Source organism: Telopea speciosissima, chromosome 7 (assembly GCF_018873765.1).
Source record: "Telopea speciosissima isolate NSW1024214 ecotype Mountain lineage chromosome 7, Tspe_v1, whole genome shotgun sequence".
Classification (NCBI taxonomy): Eukaryota; Viridiplantae; Streptophyta; class Magnoliopsida; order Proteales; family Proteaceae; genus Telopea; species Telopea speciosissima.
The window spans coordinates 57731944-57752451 of NC_057922.1; the positions used below are offsets into that span (position 1 = coordinate 57731944).

The 20508-nt window shown below is 41.7% G+C and overlaps 1 protein-coding gene across 1 annotated transcript in view; it reads right to left on the minus strand.

The window, feature by feature from the left end:
* Positions 1 to 1211: 1211 nt before the first annotated feature.
* The window catches only part of LOC122668728 (probable RNA-dependent RNA polymerase 3), a 36382-nt gene continuing 17085 nt past the window's right edge, over positions 1212 to 20508 (minus strand). The window contains exons 6-9 of the mRNA XM_043865264.1: positions 1836 to 2034; positions 1666 to 1753; positions 1431 to 1574; positions 1212 to 1244 (exon numbers count right to left, since the gene is read on the minus strand). Of these exons, the coding sequence (XP_043721199.1) occupies positions 1212 to 1244; positions 1431 to 1574; positions 1666 to 1753; positions 1836 to 2034 (464 nt within the window). The remainder of the gene's footprint in view (positions 1245 to 1430; positions 1575 to 1665; positions 1754 to 1835; positions 2035 to 20508) is intronic.

Below are 20508 nucleotides of genomic sequence, written 5' to 3' on the forward strand. Positions count from 1 at the left end.
ATATTTTACTGCACTTTTGGTTTTTTACAATGTGTTACCATATTAAGATATATGGAATTTATACATTTGACAAAAAACCTAGCATTAGAAGGTTGAAAATTTCACCTACCACCGAAAATCCAGTTTTTATTCTTCAATTGGGGGGGGGGGGGGGGTTGACTTTTTATTGTTTTGGAATTTGATTTTTTAAATATTTTTATTGGATTAAAATAGGAAATATTTGCTTATTTATGAATAATATCTTAAGTAAATGAACTTATATGCTATTAGGCATAAATAAGTGTATGTCCTAGTTTATGGCCTGGTTTCTAGCATAAATAACTCTGTCCTAATTTCTAGCCAAGTTTCCTCAAGTTTCAACGGGCATGAGTGTCGAAACTTGTAAAATATGGGTTGTTTTGGTCGAAACTCGTCGAACTAGTGACTTTTTAAAATCCACCCACATCTCGTCTCAGTTTCTTGCGAAACCGAGATATCTAGATGGTTTCGACAAGTTTCGGCTGAGTTCTCTTTCCATGGTCTAGGTAAAGAAAAACTATAGACCAGACATAACCAATTGAAGATTGGACTACATTAATGTTAATTGGGCAGTCTTTGTTTCTACTACAAGGTCCACATCAGAATATTACACCTTTGTACGTGAGAAACTGGTTACTTGGAGAAGCCAAAAACAATCTATGGTTAAGAATTTGGTTCAAATTTTGGGCTTTGAAACTGAGGGCTCCATGCAATTTTATTGTGATAAGAAGGCTGCAATTAGCGTAGCACATAACCCAGTGCAGAATGATAGTACAAAGCACATTGAAGTTTATCGGTATTTCATAAAGTAGAAAATTAACTCTGGTTGCATACCCCTTATGAAGACAATGAATCACTTAGCAAATGTTGTTCACCAAAGGAATTAATTCTCTGCAATTCCATACCCTCTTGAGCAAGTAGGGCATGTATGACATTTATTCCTCAGCTTGAGATGGGGAAACATGTAAGTGTGGGTAAGATGGGAAATAAGTATGTATTTGAACCCACTGGGTATTTACATATTAGTGTAGAAGTATTTATGTAATCTTGTATTAACTATCGCAAGTTAGCAAATATAGGGGATAGGAACTGATCTCCCTCCTTATTTTCCCTCTAGCAAACCCTTGTTTGTTTTCTCTCTTCTTCTTCATCCTTCTCTCTTCTGCCTCCTTTACTTGCTTTCACTTTGTGATTTAATCCATATAAGTCAAACTCCCCACAATAATCTAAAACAGTTGTCAACCAAACAGACAGTAAAACTTGACAAGATACCAAAAATTTTTTGTTTAACTTCTATCCATGCCTACAGTCGATTGTAAGGCTCTTACTTAGTTTACTCTTTCAACATACATTACTCATTATATGAAGTTTTACTTAGCTGAAAATTATGAAACAAAGCCAAAATAACAGACCTTAGTGTTGCCATGATTCTGGAAAGTCCCTTTAAATATATTCCTCGGACATTTCAAAGCCAAGTCTTCAGATATAAAACCAGTTCCATCAGTATGTACAAGAAATTTCCCACCTTCATCATGAACAGCAACACCATATTCATCCTAACAAATGAAAATATTGTTTATTCTAGTGACAGATACGGGAAAATAAAGTTTCAACAGATAATAAATGAGCCAAAGTCAAGGACCATACCCGGCAAGGTTCATCTCCAATCGTTTGAATATTCAAGGATGCAAAATCTACGTCTAGCTTGATAGTTTTTGATAAGATAAGGGAGAACCTGCATTTCCAACAGTGGAAGATGATTTCAAACCATAGGAATACCAATTGCAGACAATAATGAAAGTGTCAAGAAAACATACCTCTTCATATAACCCACTAGACTGTTGACTGTGTGTACATGCATAAACACACAGCGTGCATCATGAACAGATTTACAATATAAATGATACGGTTTCATCCTGTCTACAAAGTCATTGGACTCCATACAGACAAAATAGCACTTCACACGAGATGATGTCGGATCCTTTTTCTTTTCCTCTTTGCCTCCATCCTTGAAAACTGATACAGAATTATACAATCAGACCGAGAAGAAATCATGTTGATGTACTCCTGCTAACCTATTACTACGTAAAGTTTACAAGAACAGAATCTCGAAACAAGATCCATGCAGCTAACCCCATTTATTTGGAATGAGCCTAGTTGAGTTGAGTTAAAAGGGGGGAAAAAAACTAAATGTACACTATGCAAGGATGTATCATGGTATCAACTGTGCCTGACAATCAAAGGGCATCAAGATGACCTCTTTTTTTTTTTTAAAGCAACAAGTGAAATTCTGTAAAATGAAGAAATAGAAGTACAAAGAGTAGGTCACATGAGTGACAGCAAAAGCTAGATATTGGGAATAACGAAAAGAAAGATAACAGCTCAAATTAATCAAATACATAAAAGGAACTGTGGATTAGTGAAGGATCCATCTCCTTCCCCATCATCCTCTCTCACACCTTCCCTGTTCCCAGTATTCTAGCAACCCTCTCCCTTCTGCTTATGTTTTTGTTGAATTATTTATCCACCCGTGTCCCCCTCTGGATAGTCCGCCATGTTAGAGCTCCTGCTTGATATACATATTCTTTTCACCCTTTCCTACAAGGTCGGCCTTTTAGAGGAAGCGGTTCCAACATGGTATCAGAGCAGGCAGGGTTCACGGAATCGAGTCGCCCTAGGAGCGGGCAGATGTTGAATTATTTATCCACCTGTGTCCCCATTTGGACAGTCCACCGTATTAGAGCTCCTGTTTGATATACATATTGTTTCCTTCCTTTCCTACAAGGTCTGCCTTTTAGAGGAAGCAGTTCCAACAGTTTTCTTCTCTCCCCTGCAACTCTGACTTCTTCCCAGGTTTCCCCTCTTCTCCTTAACTGGCCCTCCACCAAAGGCAGAGAAGGAGAAGGCAAGGATAGAATTTGAAGAGGCAGTTCATGCGACCCATACAGTACAGGGAGGTGATAGTGATGATGACAGTGATGGCCCTGTGTATGTACCTGATGATGTTTAGACAAAGGCAGAGGCTAGAGATTTTCGGCGACCACAAGCAAGGAGCAAAGGCTCCTTTAATGAACATGGTAGACATAGAGACCCTAGGGGAGGAGCTGGTCCGTCCAGGCAACCCGTGTTGCCCTTCAGAAGATCACAGAGTACTAGGGCAGCCACCTCGCCTAGTGGTCCCACCATAACGGGACCCCGTCCTAGAGAAATATCCCAACATCTACAAGAAAGAAGGCAACAAGCAACGTAGACGGAAGGAGATGTGGGGTAATGTGACGAGGATGGCTGGGGAGGCTATGTCTAAGTGGTTGTTATTCCACAGCATCCTCTCAAATGCCACTAGAGGGACCTATTACCAAACGATGCTAGATTCAGTTGCTAAGGCCCTAGAAAATCACAAAATAGAGGTTAAGGGCTCAGTTAGAGTGGGAGAATATCCCTCTCGGGATTAGCATTAGGGAATAGCACTAATCCCGAGATGGGCTCCCCTGTTTTCTTTTGTTTTTTCCTTTTCTGCCACTGTACTTTACCCTACATCAAATATATTTCTTCTCTAGCCCTCTCTCATTACGTGAGAGCGGCCAGCCTCTTGCTCTCAATCTCTCTCTTCTCCTCCTTTCTCTCTTCCTCTGCATATTTCTCTATATTTACATGGTATCAGAGCAATCTGATCAATAGATACACGCTACACACTTTTTCTCTTGGTTCTTCATTGTCTCTACATCTAACGAAAGCAAGGGGAAAGACTGATCGATTCTTGAAGACTCTTGACTTCTTTTCTGCAGCAGGGGGTGTTCTCACCCTTCTTTTGAAGTCATGAAGGTCCATGTGATGGCTTGAAGACATCAAGATTTCATACTAATCAGGCTCAATGTCTCTTTGGTTGTTTTTGTTACTTATTGGTAGTGATTAGATCGACACTTATGATCGATATTGCTGGAATTTGTGACGATTAGTATGGAAATTGATTCTTTCGGGGGTTTTGCTTGCTGGTTTGAACTCAGTACTGGCAGCGTTCATTTTTCAGATCGATTTTAATTGATTTTTTAGGGTAGATTGGTGTTTGTTTGACCCACTTCTGTTCGATGCTGCTTCCATTCGAGTTTGTCTGCTGCTGATTATTTGAGTGCTATTTGGCGGTTTGTCTGGTCTATATCTTGTGTTATTTGGCTCTATTTTCTTGCTGGTTTTCATGGGTGAGACACAGACGGATGTGAAATTGGTGACTGAGGTGGTATCCTCTTCATCCACTTTTCTTACTTCCAAGAAGTTGTAAGGCAAACATAATTTTCACCAATGCAGAAGATTGTGTCATTGGTTCTCACAGGAAGATGTGATAAACATCACTTGACAGGGATGAAACCTAAGAGTACAGATGAGACTACATGGGAGATTGCTAATATCCGTATTTTAGGTCAGATGCTGAACTCCATAGATAGCAATATTGTTGATCTTGTGAGTTGTGACAGATTAATACTGTCAAGGAGCTGTGGGATTAGTTGGCTGTGTTATGTACTGGACATAATAATCTTTCACGAATTTATGAGTTGTCACCAGAATGTTATCATGTCAATAGGAAGGTTCGACCTCTTACACAACACTTGTTGATCTTAAACGAATGTATGAGGAGTTGAATGCCCTACTGCCCATTACCTCTGATGTAACACAAATGCAGAACCAATGTGAACTGTTAGCTGTTATGAGTTTCTTGGGCAGCTTGGGACCAGAGTTTGATTCTGTTCAATCTCAAATCCTTGGTGGTGATAAGGTTCCCTCTTTTGCAAACACTTTTTCTCGGGTTCTCCGTGTATCTTGAGGCAATACCCGTGATTCTACTTCTGATGATAGCACTGCACTTGTTAGTAGTGGCCGTGGAGGAGGCAGTGGTACTAGTAAAACTCAAACTTCTGGTATACCTCCATCATCTAGTGCCCAGGGCATAACTGATAATAAAGGTGTCAATCGGTTCGGTTTCAGTTTGGTTCCATGCCTTGGTGGTATGATCCGAAACCGAACTGAGAACCAAGTCAGTTATGGAAGTGGAAACCGAATCTGAACATGCTCGGTTCGGCTCGGTTACGGTTCTAACTCAATTTACCAATACGGGTCCAATTCGGTTCTCCGATACTGTTCTATTCTGTTAGGCTGTCAGTTGTTGCTCTCTTGTTGTGTTCTCAAGAAACTCGATTTGTATAAATAAAATGCTCACAGAACCTTAAAGGAACCAGAAATATTAACAAATAAATAAGAATCCCAAGTGAGTTCTCCACTTTCAGATCTTATCTGTCAGCTTACCCATCAATAAAGTCAGAAAAAACACATCAAAATTATAGTTCCAAAAGGAAAAGCAACACCATTAAAAAAATATGGGGTTTTGGATTTAAGTGTGGTATTCAGTTCAGTATCGGTTCAAACCGACAGTTTTTTAGCTAAAATCATAATAGAACCGAACCGAATTGAAAGCTCATATACCAGAGCCGAAACCAAACTGAATTTATCCGGTTCAGTTAATTCGGCTCGTTTCGGGTTCGGTATTCGGTTCCGGTTTGGTTTTGACACCCTTACCTGATAACTCTGATAAATCTGGTCCTATGAAAACCTGCCAACATTGTGGCAAACCTGGTCATATCCAGCGTTTCTGTTGGAAGCTGCATGGCAAACTGATGGGGGGATCATGCCATAATATCACCAGAGCCCCTTTGTGCACCACTACCAGAGGCACAGGAGACTACTTCCACACAGACAGTTGCTATGGTTCGATGATGATTTCAGAGGCCACAGGCTAGCATGAGGTTGTTTAGACATCTAGGGTTATTTTTGTTATCTTCTTTTTAGTATTTAGGTTGAATAAGTGAAGGTCATTTTAGTATTTTTATTTGTTTAATTCTGCACTTTATTTTTAGCCTTTATAACTTATATGAGGGTACTTTGAGAACTTTGGTTGTTCATTTTGTTTAACTAGGATAAGGGTATTTTAGGGATTTACATTTTTTTTGTCTTTATTAGGTTGTCTTCAGACATTTGATGGACTTAATGAACAACGAATGAAGAAAGCAATTTCTGCGTGAAGCTCCCTCCCTCCACCTTTCTACGATTCTCCTTCTCTCTCTCTTCCCCTTCCCCACAGCTCTCCTTTCTCTTCTCCCTTTCCTCCTGCTGCTGTTCGTGAATCCCTTCCCCCCCCCCCCCCGTACTGCTGTTCATGAGTCCCTTTCCCCCTGCTGCCTCGTGAATCCTTTCCCCCCCCCCTTGCTACTGTCGTGAATCCCCTTTTTCCCCTATGTCCCTTGCGGCTGAAACACTTCAGCCAATTATTGACATTCCCCTCCATCTCCCTCTCAACCGAAAGTCCTTGTTCCCATCCTAACCCTGTCTCTAGCCACCCCAGTCCCATTCCCAGATTTTATTTTTGAAAGCCTTCGTCCTAAACCAACCTCCACAACCCATCCCTTCTTTAACATTAGTAAACAGAATTTTATAATTTTGTTTGCACGATTTTCCCCACCTTTTTCAGCCCCAAAACAGTACCTGTTTTTTTTTTTTTTTGAATAAATTGCATTGTCTCGATATTGGTTTATATTCCTAATCTTCTAATTATTGGTTTATCAATCTATGTGGGTTGTTATTCATGCGTAAGGATTAGTTGAATGCACTGCCTTGAATCTTCTTATCTAGCATTGTGGATCTAATCATATTAATTGCTAGATTTGTTTCCAACAGTTTGTGGTGATTATTCATTTGATTTATGGTGATATATTGCTGGTGGTACATTCTATTACTTATTTCTCATGCTAAATGTAAAGTTGTGCAACTTCCAGCTCTTGTCTTAAGTCCATATTAGGGTGTTACAACCGTGGTCCTGTCCTATTGTGGGATACCTTAGCTCCTAGGGTTTGTCCTGCCTCACAAACCTTCTCAACCAAAGGTGGCCAACACTGCTAATACTGAACTAGCAGCCCCATTCTTGCCAATGGAAAAGCGTCGTGCAAGGTTCGAAAACTGAGGTCTTGGAGCCATCTCGGCCCAACAAAAAACCGAGTTGGGCCGAGATCTCTGCGAGTTTGTGCATTTTTTTTTTCCTGACTCAGAAGCCCATGTCGGTGGGTTTTAGACCTCTTTTGGGTCTGAAAATCAGTATACAACCTATTTTAGGCCATTTAAACACAATGGCATTATTAGATTTTGCAAAAACAAAGTCCAAATAGGAGTTTCAGTTAGTGGGAAAGCAGGACCGACACTTACTAATTTTAGAAACCAGGACAGACACAGGACAAACAGTCTTATTTTTGCCTAAATAACTCCTTCAATATAAATCAGATTTAAGCAATCTTGGACTTGTTGGAAAGCTTTCAAAACATAGCTTTCCAACAAGTCCAAGATTGCTAAAATCTGATTTATATTGAAAGAGTTATGTACTGGTCAAACTTAATTCGGTGTGCGTGAATGCTGTCAAAATCGCTATGAATGAAAATAATTTTTTGGACATCAAAACAAATGAATATTTTACCGCACTTTTGGTTTTTAGCAATGTTTTACCATAATAAGATTTATGGAATATTTAGATTTGAGAAAAACCCCAGCATTAGAAAGTTGAAAATTGCACCTGTCGCCGAAAATCCAGTTTTTTGTTCTTGAACTGGGGGGTTGACTTTTTTTTCCTTTTGGAATTTTATTTTTTAACTATTTTTATTGGATTCAAATGGGGGGGTATTTGCTTATTTATGAATAATATCTTAAGTAAATGAAATATTTACTTAAATGATATTAGGCATAAATAAGTGTCTGTCTTCTTTGTCATGGTTCCTGGCATAGATAGGTGTTTGTATACCAAGAATTTCCAGCAAGATCTCCAGATCTGGCACTCATATAAAGGACCTACATGGGCATTTTCCATGTCAAACCGAGATCTCAAAGAGATCTCACCGAAATCTCGGATCTCAGAGAGATTTCGGCGAGATCTTAGAGAGATCTCGGCGAGATCTCAGAGAGATATTGACATTTTAAGTTTCGTAGGCCATCTCGACTCGGGAAATTGGAAAACCGAGAATCTCGGCGAGATCTCGGCATCTTGCGAGATTTCGGACTATGGCACCGTGTGACTTTGACTATGATAGAGGAGGAGTATGCTCGGTATAATCAAGCCAAGGCATCTCAGGAGTCTTCTTCCACTGCTACTTTTGTTCAGACAGGTAATGCTATTGCGTGTCTCTCTAGTTCTCGGCCCTAGATTATTGATTCAGGAACCTCAAATCACATGTCTAGAATTTCAGGTATCTTTTCCTCCTTACAGACCTCTTCTTCTAGTGTTACCCTGGCTGACGGTTGCGTTGCAACAGTAGGCACTGGTACTATTCAGCCCACATCCACCTTGTCTTTGTCTTCAATATTATATCTACCTAATTCCCATTTAATCTCTTGTCAGTTAGTCAACTCACAAAGGCATACAATTGTTCAATAACCATTTTCCTTAATGCTTGTGTTTTTCAGGATCTCCAGACAAAGAAGACAGGATCTCCAGACAAAGAAGACAATTGGTAAAGGCAATGTATTGAGGGGGTTATATCTTTTTGAGGACTCACCTTTTATTGCATGTTCGAGTACATTATCCCCTCACCAAATACATTGTCGGTTGGGTCATCCTTCGTTACAGGGTTTGCAGAAGTTTTATCCTAGTTTTCGTTCTCTTTCAGTTTTAGTGAATCGTGTCAGTTTGGGAAGCCCCACCGTGTGAGTTATCCACCTAGAGTCCATAAACGGGCCACACAACCTTTTTCTTTAGTTCATTCCGACGTGTGGAGCCCTTGTCCTCTAAAGTCCAAACTTGGTTGTAAGTATTTAGTTACATTTGTTGATAAGTACTCTCATGTTACTTGGCTTTATTTAATGAAATGTCGGTCTGAATTATTTTCTATATTCTCAACCTTTGTTGCTGAAATTAAAAATCAGTTTGGTTGTTACATCATAATTTTAGGTACTGATAATGCTCGAGAAGATTTTTATGTCCCATTTATTGACCTTATGACTACTCATGGCAATGTTCATCAATCTTCTTGTCCTGACACACCCCAACAGAATGGTGTGGCAGAACGGAAGAATCGTCACTTGATGGAAGTCACCCGGTACCTTATCTTTGAAATGAAGGTGGCCAAATCCTTTTGAGCGGATGTCATTTTGACCGCATGCCCTCTTCTCTTTTAGGTGGTCGCATTCCTCATACTATACTTTTTTCCTTCCAATCCTCTTTTTCATTTACCACCCCGTGTGTTTGGGTGTGTCTACTTCATTCGGGACCATCATCCCGAGTTATCCAAGTTAGACCCTAAAGCTATTAAATGCATTTTAGTTGGATATTCCCATGTTTAGAAGGGCTTTCGATGCTACTCTCCGGTTCTTTGTAATATTTCATCACTGCTGATGTATCTTCCTTTGAGTCTCAAACACTCAGTCCTATACGGAGAGTCTATTGTGGAATCTGGTTTGGATGATGATATTCCTACATATATTGTTCAGTCTGATGTGCGTACCCCTCCTGCACTTAAAAATGTTTACAGCCGTCGCCGGAGAACAAAAGCTGCCCCTACTGATCCTCCTCCTGCTGCCACGTCTTTGTCGTCTACAGATCCTGCACCAGCCCTGGTCTTCCACCCTCTTGACTTGGATCTTCCCACTGCTCTTCGCAAAGGTACAAGTCGTTGTGTTCAACATCCTCTTTCACCCCATGTTTTTTATTCTGGTTTATCTTCTATTTTTCGGACATGTCTTTCTATTGTTGCACCTCATCCTATCCCTGAGACCATTACAGTGGCTTTATCTAGTTCTAGCTGGAGGACAGCTATGGAGGAAGAATTGCTGGCTTTGGAACATAACTGGACATGGGATCTTGTTCCACTGCCAGCTGGGAAATCTGTTACTGGTTGTCGGTGGGTATATGTTGTCAAAGTTAAAGCTGATGGCACTCTTGCTCGCCTGAAAGCCAGATTGGTGCCAAAGGCTATGCACAGGTTTATGGAGTAGACAATTTGGATACATTCTCTCCAATAGCTAAACTCTCCTTTGTCCGAGTTTTGATCTCCATTGTCGCATCTCATCAGTGGTCAATGCATCAACTGGAGGTCAAGAATGCCTTCCTCTATGGTGATCTACAGGAAGAGGTCTATAAGGAGCAACCTCCTGGGTTTGTTGCTCAAGGGAGTCCGGTTTGGTTTGTAAGCTGCACAAGTCGTTGTATGGCCTAAAACAATCTCCTAGGGCCTGGTTTGGTCGCTTTACAAAGGTGGTACTTTGGGTTGCCACGGTGTAACAGTGATTACTCTCTATTTTATCGTCAAACCAATACAAGCAGGATTTTATTTATTGTGCATGTGGATGACATTGTGATTATAGGAGATGATTCTGAAGGTATTAAGAGTTTGAAAACTCATCTACAGCAAAGGTTTCAGACTAAGGATTTGAGGAAATTAAATTATTTCCTAGGTGTTAAAGTGGCTTAGTCAAGGAAGGGAATATCCCTCTCGCAGCGAAAATACACTCTTGATTTACTTGCGAAGACTGGGATGCTAGGGTGTCGACCCCTCGACAACCCAATGGATCCCAACATCAAACTTGTCGTTGAAGAGAGAGATGTTCTTGATGATCCAAAGAAACATAGAAGATTGGTTGGAAAGCTGAATTATTTGACCTTCACTCGACCCGATATTGCTTTTCCAGTGAGTGTTGTTAGTCAGCTGTTGTCATTTCTTCGGACTCCTCATTGGGATGTTGTTATCCGAATTTTGAGGTATCTCAAGAAGGCTCCAAAACGTGGATTAGTTTATGCTGATCATGGACATAGACGAGTTGAAGGTTTTTCAGATGCAGATTGGGCTGGATAATCTATTGATAGGAGATCAACAATAGGTTATTGTATACTTGTGGGAGGTAACCTGGTCTCATGGAAAAGTAAGAAACAGAGTATAGTGGCTAGATCAAGTGCAAAGTCCGAGTATCCAGCCATGGCACATGCAACTTGTGAACTGATCTAGTTAAAGATGTTGTTAATTGAACTTCGATTTGAGGATTCCTCTCCAATGCAATTGTGGTGATAACCAGACAGCGATACATATTGCCTCAAATCCAGTATTACATGCGTGGACTAAACACGTTGAAGTACACTATCACTTTGTTCGGCAAAAACTTCAGCAGGGATTAATTTCTACCAAACATATCAAGACTAGAGAACAGCTTGCAGATATCTTTACCAAGTCACTAGAAAGTGGGAGGGTTGAAGATACTTGTCACAAGCTGGGCTTGATTGTTATATATGCTCTAGCTTGAGGGGCCGTGTTAGAGTGGGAGAATATCCCTCTCGGGATTAGCGTCAGGGAATAGCGCTAATCCTAAGATGGGCTCCCCTCTTTTCTTTTGTTTTTTCCGTTTCTGCCCTTGTACATTACCCTACATCTAATATATCTCTTCTCTAGCCCTCGCATTACGTGAGAGCAGCCAGCCCCTTGCTCTCTCAATCTCTCTCTTCTCCTCCTTCTCTCTCTCTTTCTTTGCATATTTCTCTTTGTTTACAGGCCCTATTACCAGTCACTCCTAACTGGCCTCTCTATCAGTTGGATATCAAGAGTACCTTTTTGTATGGTGATTTGCATGAGGTATATATAGAGCAACCTCCCGGGTATGTTGTTCAAGGGGGGAAATCACACTGTATGTAAGCTGCACAAGACAATTTATGGTGTGAAATAGTCATTTAGAGCCTACTTTGACAAAATTCAGCTCGAATTTTTTTTTTTTTGGATGAATAAATAATTCAATTACCACAGGAAGAAAGGGGGGGGGTAGGAGAGAAGCAAAGCCCAGCACAAAGCCCTACCAACAGCTAAGGACAAAACACAAGGGACAAAACCTCTAACAAAACATCGCACTAAATAGAAAAGAAAAAATTCCCAGGTCTATATTCTCGTGGCAAAGGACGCGATTTCTGATATCCAAATTGATAAGCGAGTTGATCTCCAAGATGGGCAAGGAGTAGGTAATGTAGAGATCCTTCATAGGGAACGGAGGGGAGCTGGGGTTGCAACGATGAAAAACTTTAAGAGACGTGGGGGCAGTAGGGTGATGCGAACGGGGGTTCAGGCCCAAAATAGGATGGGAGATTCGGGAGGGGTTAGAGCAATGGGCTTCAGAGTAAGAGGGAACTTGCCCATTAGAAACAGATGGGCCAGCCAAAGAGGAATGATGGTGGGCCGGGTCAGAGAGGGAGAAGACAAAGTAGAGGAAGTTGAAGGGGGGACCACCATATGGGTAGGTAACATCGGGGAGAGAGAGGACCGAGAGGACAAAACCCTTTGGCCTGTGATTTGAGGAAGGAAGAGTTCCAACATTAGAGGGGAGAGAGCTAGGAGACGCCACCACATGGACAGCAGACAAGGGATCAAAGGGGACAAGTGTTTAGGCTTAGCAGGGGTAGAAGTCAGCTCCTTGGAGAAAGGGCAAGTTTCAACATCATAGAGGGATTAAGACTGCAAAATCGCAAATCTGTTCGGACCAGCGGTACTTGCAGGGGAACTAACGGCCCAGGGGGATGAAGACAACGTGGATAACCAGAGGATGAGGGCTCTTGCAGCGGGGACGATGGCGGCTTCTTCTCCGGCCACTGCTAGGATAACATGATCAGAGGAAGCCGGAAGACGAGATGAGCCAGTCCTGTTCACCATGGGGGCTCTACGACACATCCTGGTGGGGTTATCTTCACACACAACAGTAGCTTCAAGGGACATTCGAAAGGAGGCGACAACCAGCGAAGTATCCTCAGGGGTTGCGACTGCATTAACATTTTAAATAAAACCAGATTTAATAGAGACGATGGAGAAGAAGAAGATCAAGAAGAAGGGAAGTGGCTGTAATCCTTTGGGGAAAACCATCGAATGAAATTGTTTTCCCCTCTTCACCAATATTATTAATAATAGGGTAGAGCTAACACACAAGAGAAATTCCCAAACTGCCCTTGACTAACAACGCTCATCTCTAGTTACTGTTCACGTGAACAATGTACGGTACTGTTCATGTGAATAGTGTACAATACTGTTCATGATACTGTTCACGCCAACAGTACCCAAAGCACATTAACAAACATCATGGCTTAGATTCTGCCGAGAAACGACAACTTCAAAAGGAGCTTCACAAGAGTTCAAGCCTGTCTTTGGCGAACAAACGGTAGAAGGATGGCCAAAGGTTTTGCAGTGGAGGTAGTTGAGAGGCTTCCAGTCATAGTGGACTTCTTGCTCAAAAGAGAAGTCATCTCCTTCCATAATTTTGATGAGAGAAGGAAGGGAAGATTTTGCAGAAACCTCAACACACATACAAACAAAAGCCAGCCGATCCATCCTCAAAGTTCGAACATCAGAGAAGAGAGGAGTACCCTCAACCGATCCCACCAAACTAAGACCTTCCGAACACCAGAAATGGGGCGGCAACTCAGGAAGGGAAATCCACAAAGGGATGGTGGAGAAATCTACCTGATTCAGTTAGAGATGACGCTGCCATTGGCGAAGGAAAATAGGTCTCTTCCCAACTTGCCAGGGACCTCCTTCAAGGGCACGGCTTTTGTCGGATTAGTCGGAGAATTTGAAGATAAAGAGGCCATTATCCAGAAGGAAAGTTTCAAGGTTTCCAAGAGGTCTTCATTGTTTGGTGAGAGAGGACTCTACAGTATGGAAAGGAGGTCGGGAGCCAAGGAAATGGCCAACCAAATAATTTCTCCAAAGATTTGCTTCATCATCGAGCAGACCAGGGGGGCAATGGACAAATCTATAGTCGCCCTCAAGAGATGGGGCGATGAAACGAAGGGAGAACCCTTCTCTAGTAGCTGGATGGAAAACAGAACTCCATTGCGGAAGAGGACAGAGAGCAAAGGGTGAAGATGTAGGAGACAAGGGAACGGCAGTCGACGGAAGAGGAGATGATGGTGCAGAGGGATTACCGAAGGTAGGGGAGTTGCCAGCAACTGAGGCCGCCGGAGGAGAAATAGGTGAGGATAGAAGCATGCTACATCGTGACTTTCCGGTGAGCATAAAAAAAAGTACAATCAAAATAAGTGTTGACAGTACGTTTTGAAGAGTTAATTTCGGCTCGATTGTTTCTAACTGTGGTTTCTCACAATTTATTCTGCTCACTCGGTTTCTGTATGGGTTTCCTCAGCAATCTCCTTGGTATTGAAGAATGTTGAGAACCCATTTGGAATAATTTCTCTTTACTTTAGGGTTTTATTTGTTTTATTATTTTTCCATATTTAAATAGTTTTCCCTTAGGTTATAATTCTCATTATAAATAAAGTGGACCTGTGTCATTAATGTCAAGTCATATAATTCTCCAAACTCTGGCTCTGAACTTGGTATCTGTGCCCAAAACCCTATGAAATCCTCCTCGGTTTTCATATTGTTCTCCATCACTGCTTCCGCCTTTCGATGGAGTTCATAGCCTCCTCGTCTATCATGGTAGAAGATCACCGCACCATGCATTCTAGAATTCTACATTATACCACACCTTGATCACTACGCATTCCACCGCTTTGTCCGCCCACCTTGGTTTAAGTACTCGGTTTCTGTACAGGTTTCGTCCTGGCCAAAAATCGAGTTGGGCCGAGTTCTCGGCGAGTTAGGGCTTCTTTTTTTTTTTGAACTCGACGGTTGGTTTTGGTAGGTTTTAGACCTAGTTTAGTCATGAATGTTGGCATACAGTCTATTTTGGCCCATTTACACACAATGACACTAACAGATTTTGAAAAATCAAAGTCCAAATAAGAGTTTCAATTAGTGGGAAACCAAGAGATACGCTTACCTAATTTATTATTTCTCAAATCTAAAGATTCTATAAATCTTAATATAGTAAAACATTGCTAAAAACTAAAAGTGCAGTAAACTATTCATTTGTTTTTATGCCCAAAAGAAAAATATCTTCATTCAGAGCAATTTTGACAGCATTTGCGCACACCAGATTAAGTTTGATCGGTAAATAACTCCTTTAATATAAATCAGATTTAAGAAATCTTGGATTTGTTGGAAAGCCTTGTTTTAAATGGTATTAGAAATAAATAAGTGCATGTCCTGGATTCTTACATCAATGCCTGTTCAGCATTCTAGCATAAGTATCTGTATACCAAGGTTTCCCACCGAGATGACCGATACCATTGAGATTTCAGCATGATCTCAAGATCTCGGCCGAGGCAATGTAACTTTCCATTTCGCCTTCAATCTTGTCTCGGGTTTTTGAAAAAACCAAGGTATTTGCCGAGATCTCAGCGAGTTCTTGAACTTTGCCACCAGCTACTGTAGCCTCTCGCCGTCACACTTCAGTCTGTCGCGACCTACGTCGTCATGCTACGACCAACGTCGTTGTGTCGCTCCACTTTGCCAACCCTCTTTGCCTGTGAAGTCGCGACAACCTATCGACATGTCGTTGTCCACCGCGACCCACAACTCGTCGCGCCTCCACCACCAATCCTCTCCACGAATGTTGCCGCGGCGACCCACAGGTCGTCGCGCCATGTCTCCACTGGCCCTCTCTCTCTCTGTCGATGTTGCTGCTACAACCTAGATCGTCGTGCCCTTTTCTCTGTCGGCCCTATCTATCGGTGTTGCCCCCAAGACACTAGGCCACCCTGCTCTTCATCCGCTGGCTTTCTTAGCCCGGCATCGTCACCACCACAACCCACCCTAAGGTCGGTGCATCTCCACCACTGGCTCCTCCAGACACCAGCATTGTCGTTGCAACCCGTCCGTCGACATGCTTGACTCCGCCAGCCCTCTCTCTGCTTAGTGTCGTCATTACCGCAACTCACCAGTCGTCGTGCTCATCTAGCCGCGACTCATTCCCTCCTCACTACTTTTTCGATTTGAAGGGTAATCTTCCTACCTTGTCGATACCATGATTCAAGAGAACACCAGTGTCACCTCCACGGGTACTACTCCAATTCTACCTTTTCAACGTTCAAGCACCTCCACTAGGCATTCTAACACTCTCCAACCTGGCCCTATCAAGTTAAATGGCCGGAATTATCTCACATGGTCTCGTGCCTGTATTCTCACTCTTCGAGGACATAACTATGCTGAGCTTATTACAAGAGATACTCCCAAGCCTACAAATCCTGCTACAGCTGCTAGCCTGCTACAAGGTCCTCTAACGAATCTTTGGTAATGTCCTTCCTGATTAATTCCATGGACCCTTCTGTTAGTCCCAATTTCGTCCTCTTTAACTCTGTTAAGGACCTATGAGGTGCAATCCGCTAGACCTTTTCACTGGCAAGAAATTATACTCAAATTTATAAGATTCATCGACAGGTTCGCAATACTTCTCAAAAAGAGCTACCTCTCACTGCATATCACAATGCTCTGGCTACACTTTGGCAGCAATTGGACTTCTATCATCCTGTTCCCATTATTCACCCTGAGGATGCTGGTACTTTCCAAAAGGAGAGGGAGATGGGACATATGTATGATTTTCTGACTGGACTTAACCCAGAGTATGACCAAGTTCGAGTGCAAATATTAGGGCGTGAGACATCCCCTACTCTCCTTCAGGCTTACAACCTGGTTAAGTCTGACGAACATCGCTGAACAGTTCTAATGCCTCTACTATTACGGTCAGGTGTACTCTGCTCACCATGCCACCAGCATCTCTTCCCATGGATTCCTCGAAGGCTCCTGCATGTTACCTTGTGAAATGTGATTATTATGGTCGGCCCCGTCATACACGGGAAACTTGTTGGAAGCTCCATGGGCACCCCAAGGGTGGACGCAACCCTAAACCAGACAATACTCGATCCCAGACTCATCTCTCTGAAGAATCCGAAATCAGTCCTACTCCTACCACGGCACCTTTTTCTGCAGATCAAATGGCCGCTATCCAAAAAATGGTGATGCGATTGACTACTAGTCCTTCTCCCTCCGCTGTTTTGAACCTTGCCCATCAACTAATTTTCATGTTTCTTCTACGAACCCTTTCTGGTAAATTAACTCTGGCGCTACTAACCATGTGACTAGTGACTCAACAGTTTTCCGTATCTATTCTCCTTGCTCTGACTAGGATAAGGTACATGTTGCCCATGGGTCTCTGTCATCCATCTCGAGTAAAAGTTTCATTTCTTGTAGCTCCCAACTTTTTCTTCCCTTAGTTTTGCATGCCCCGAAATCGTATGCCATCTTTTATCTATATTTTGTTTAACCAGTGCATTAAGTTGTTCTATTCACTACTTTTCTACCCATTGCTTGTTTCAAGTTCTGGTGACGGACACAACAATTGGGTATGGTCGGGTCCATGGTGGTCTTTATTATTTGGATTCTCCACCAGCTGTCTCAGTACCATCTTCTGCTCAAACCCTCCATTCTGATAGTGCTTTGACAAAGCTTCGTCACTGGCATCGTTTAGGACACCCTTCATTTCATATTTTACATTCAATGTTTCTTGAGTTAGTTAGAATTTGTGGTTTAAAACAATTAAATTGTGATGTGTGTGAATTTGCCAAAGACATCAGAAACTCGTACCCTATTAGTAATAGTAAAAGTGATGTTGCTTTTTCAATTATTCATTCTGATATATGGGGCCCCTATAGGACTGTTGATCGCAATGGTTTTCGTTGGTTCATTACTTTTATTGATAATTGCACACGCCTCCCATGGGTTTATCTTCTCCATCACAAATCTGATGCTTTTTCTTGTTTTCAATCTTTTCATATCATGCTTCGTACACAATTTAATACCACAATTAGAGTGTTTCGCAATGATAATGGTACGGAATATGTCGATCATGTTTATCAAGAATATCACTCCTCCCATGGCATACTCTCCCAGACTTCCTATGTTAGGACACCAGAACAAAATGGCATCCCTGAAAGGAAGAATCATCATCTCCTAGATGTGATCCATGCTTTAATGTTCCCCACTAGTCTTCCCAAAACCTATTGGGGAAATGCTGTTCTTATTGCTGCCTATCTTATAAATAGGGTTCCCTCTGGTGTTCTTAACTTTAACACCCCTCTCGTTCCTTCTGCACCCTACCGTTGCCTCTTCCCTTTCCTCACCCCCCAAAATATTTGGGTATGTTTTTTTTGCACATAATTCCTCTCCTTCTTGATCCAAGTTGGATCTTCATGCTCTTCGGTACACTTTCCTTGGTTATTCAGCCTCTCAAAAGGGTTACAAATGTTATCACCCTCCTTGTCGTCACCATGGATCTTAACCATATTTCACGACACCTCTTCAGGGCAGAGTCTTGAGGAAGAGTTGGTGACAAGACCCGCTTCCCCTATTGTTGTTGACAATAATTTTCTGGAGCCAGTTTGGGAAATTTCTGGTCGGGGGAGTCTACAATTGATAGTAACAGCAATACGGATGAGACTGTTCCTACTCCTTTGGAAATGAGAATCTACACTCGGAGTAGATCTAAGAAACAAAGTACCATGAAAAACTCACCATTGCCCATTGTGATGCCTCCAGCAGATTATGCGTTCCTACACAACATCCCATTTCCCATTTTGTCTCGCATGAATCTTTATCACCCTCCCATAGGCCTTTGTTTCTTCTTTGTCTTCTGTGTCTATCCCAGAAGATTGGAAAGAAGTCATTAAAGATCCGAAGTGGAAGATTAGCATGGTAGAGGAAATGCAAGCGTTTGACAAAAATGGTACCTGGGATCTTGTGCCTTGTCCTGAGGGAAAAAAATTGGTTGGATGTAAACGGGTGTTCACAATCAAGCAAAGGACATATGGTACTGTTGAGAGATACAAGGCACATCTGGTTGCAAAGTGCTTCACCCAAACCTATGGGATCGACTACCAAGAAACCTTTGCCCCTATAGTAAAGATGAATTCGGTGAGGGCATTACTATCTTGTGCTGCAAATTTGGGTTGGAATCTCCAACAATTAGATGTCAAAAATGAATTCCTAAAATGGGGATCTTGAAGAAGTTTCTATAGACCCACCTTATGGATTTTCTTTTCCCTCTGCTTTTGACCATGTTTGCAAGATGAAGAAATCTCTATATTGTCTCAAGCAATCTCCTAAGTCTTGGTTTGGCCGTTCCCTGAAAGCTATGCAAAAGTTTGGATATAGGCAGAGTCAGGCTGATCACACCTTGTTTATGAAAAGAAGTGGAAACCAGATCACAGCCCTCATCGTGTATGTCGATGGTATCATAATCACTGGGACTAGTAATGATGAAATTTCCCATCTAAGATCCCTACTTGTGACAGAGTTTGACACTTAAAATTTGGGATCTCTTTGGTACTTTCTCGGGATTGAAGTTGCACGGTCAGACAAGGGCATTTTCATCTCCCAACGGAAATATGTCTTAGACCTCCTTCCATAAACAGGCATGTTAGGGTGTAAGACTGCAGATTCTTCTATTGAGGTTCCATAAACAGGCATGTTAAGGTGTAAGACTGCAGATTCTTCTATTGAGGTTAATCAACAATGTAGTGATATGGGTGACCCGATTGACAGAGAGCAACAAGGTACTAAAACTTGGATCTCGGTATCAACTCGACCCTTGGAAAAACTGAGTCGAGTCGAGATCTCGCCGAGTTGGTGCATTTTTTTTTTCTTCTACTCCAAGCATCAACTCGATGGGTTTAAACCTAGTTTGGGTCTGAAACTTGGTATTCAACCTATTTTAGACCATTTAAACACAATGACACTACCAGATTTTGCAAAAACAAAGTCCAAATCTGAGTTTCAATTCGGACCATAGTTTGGTAGGCGATGACGTACTAAAATACCCTACTCTACACATAATTTAGTAATAGAAAGCAAGCAAAACATTCAATTAATAGCCAAAGAACTTAAATAAGAATTAGAAATATTAAAGTGATACATCAAACTATTTAACAGTGTTACAACTATCATCACATAAAATGACTTTGAATCAAATATTCGGTCTCCGCTAGTGTCACATAGTCTTCCCATGACATAGTGTTGCAGTAATGTTGCATATAGTGCTCCACAACAACCAAATAAGAGTTCTGTCAAGTTAGGTAAGTAAATAGATAGTAGATGGGTCATTTCCATGGGTCCTCTCGAGATCTCGCTGAGATATGTCGAGTTCTGTCGAGTTAGGTAAGTAAATACATAGTAGAAGGGTCATTTCCATGGGTCAACCCGAGATCTCGACTCGAGATCCAAGATGAGATATTGCACTTTTATGTATTGTATGCCATCTTGTCTCGGTTTCTCAGAAAACCGAGACGAGAGCTGAGATCTCACTGAGTCGAGATGAGTTTTAGAACTATGGAGAGCAATACCAAAGACCTGTTGGACAGCTGATCTACCAGTCTCATACCAGACCCAATATTGCCTATGTTGTTCGCATCGTCAATACATTTCTCCATGATCCCAAGACATATCTTGATGCATTGCAGGGTATATTGTGATATTAAAATCTGCCCCTAGAAAGGAAATTCTCTTCTCTAACAATGGAACTCGAAACTGAATATATTAACAGATGCCGATTAGG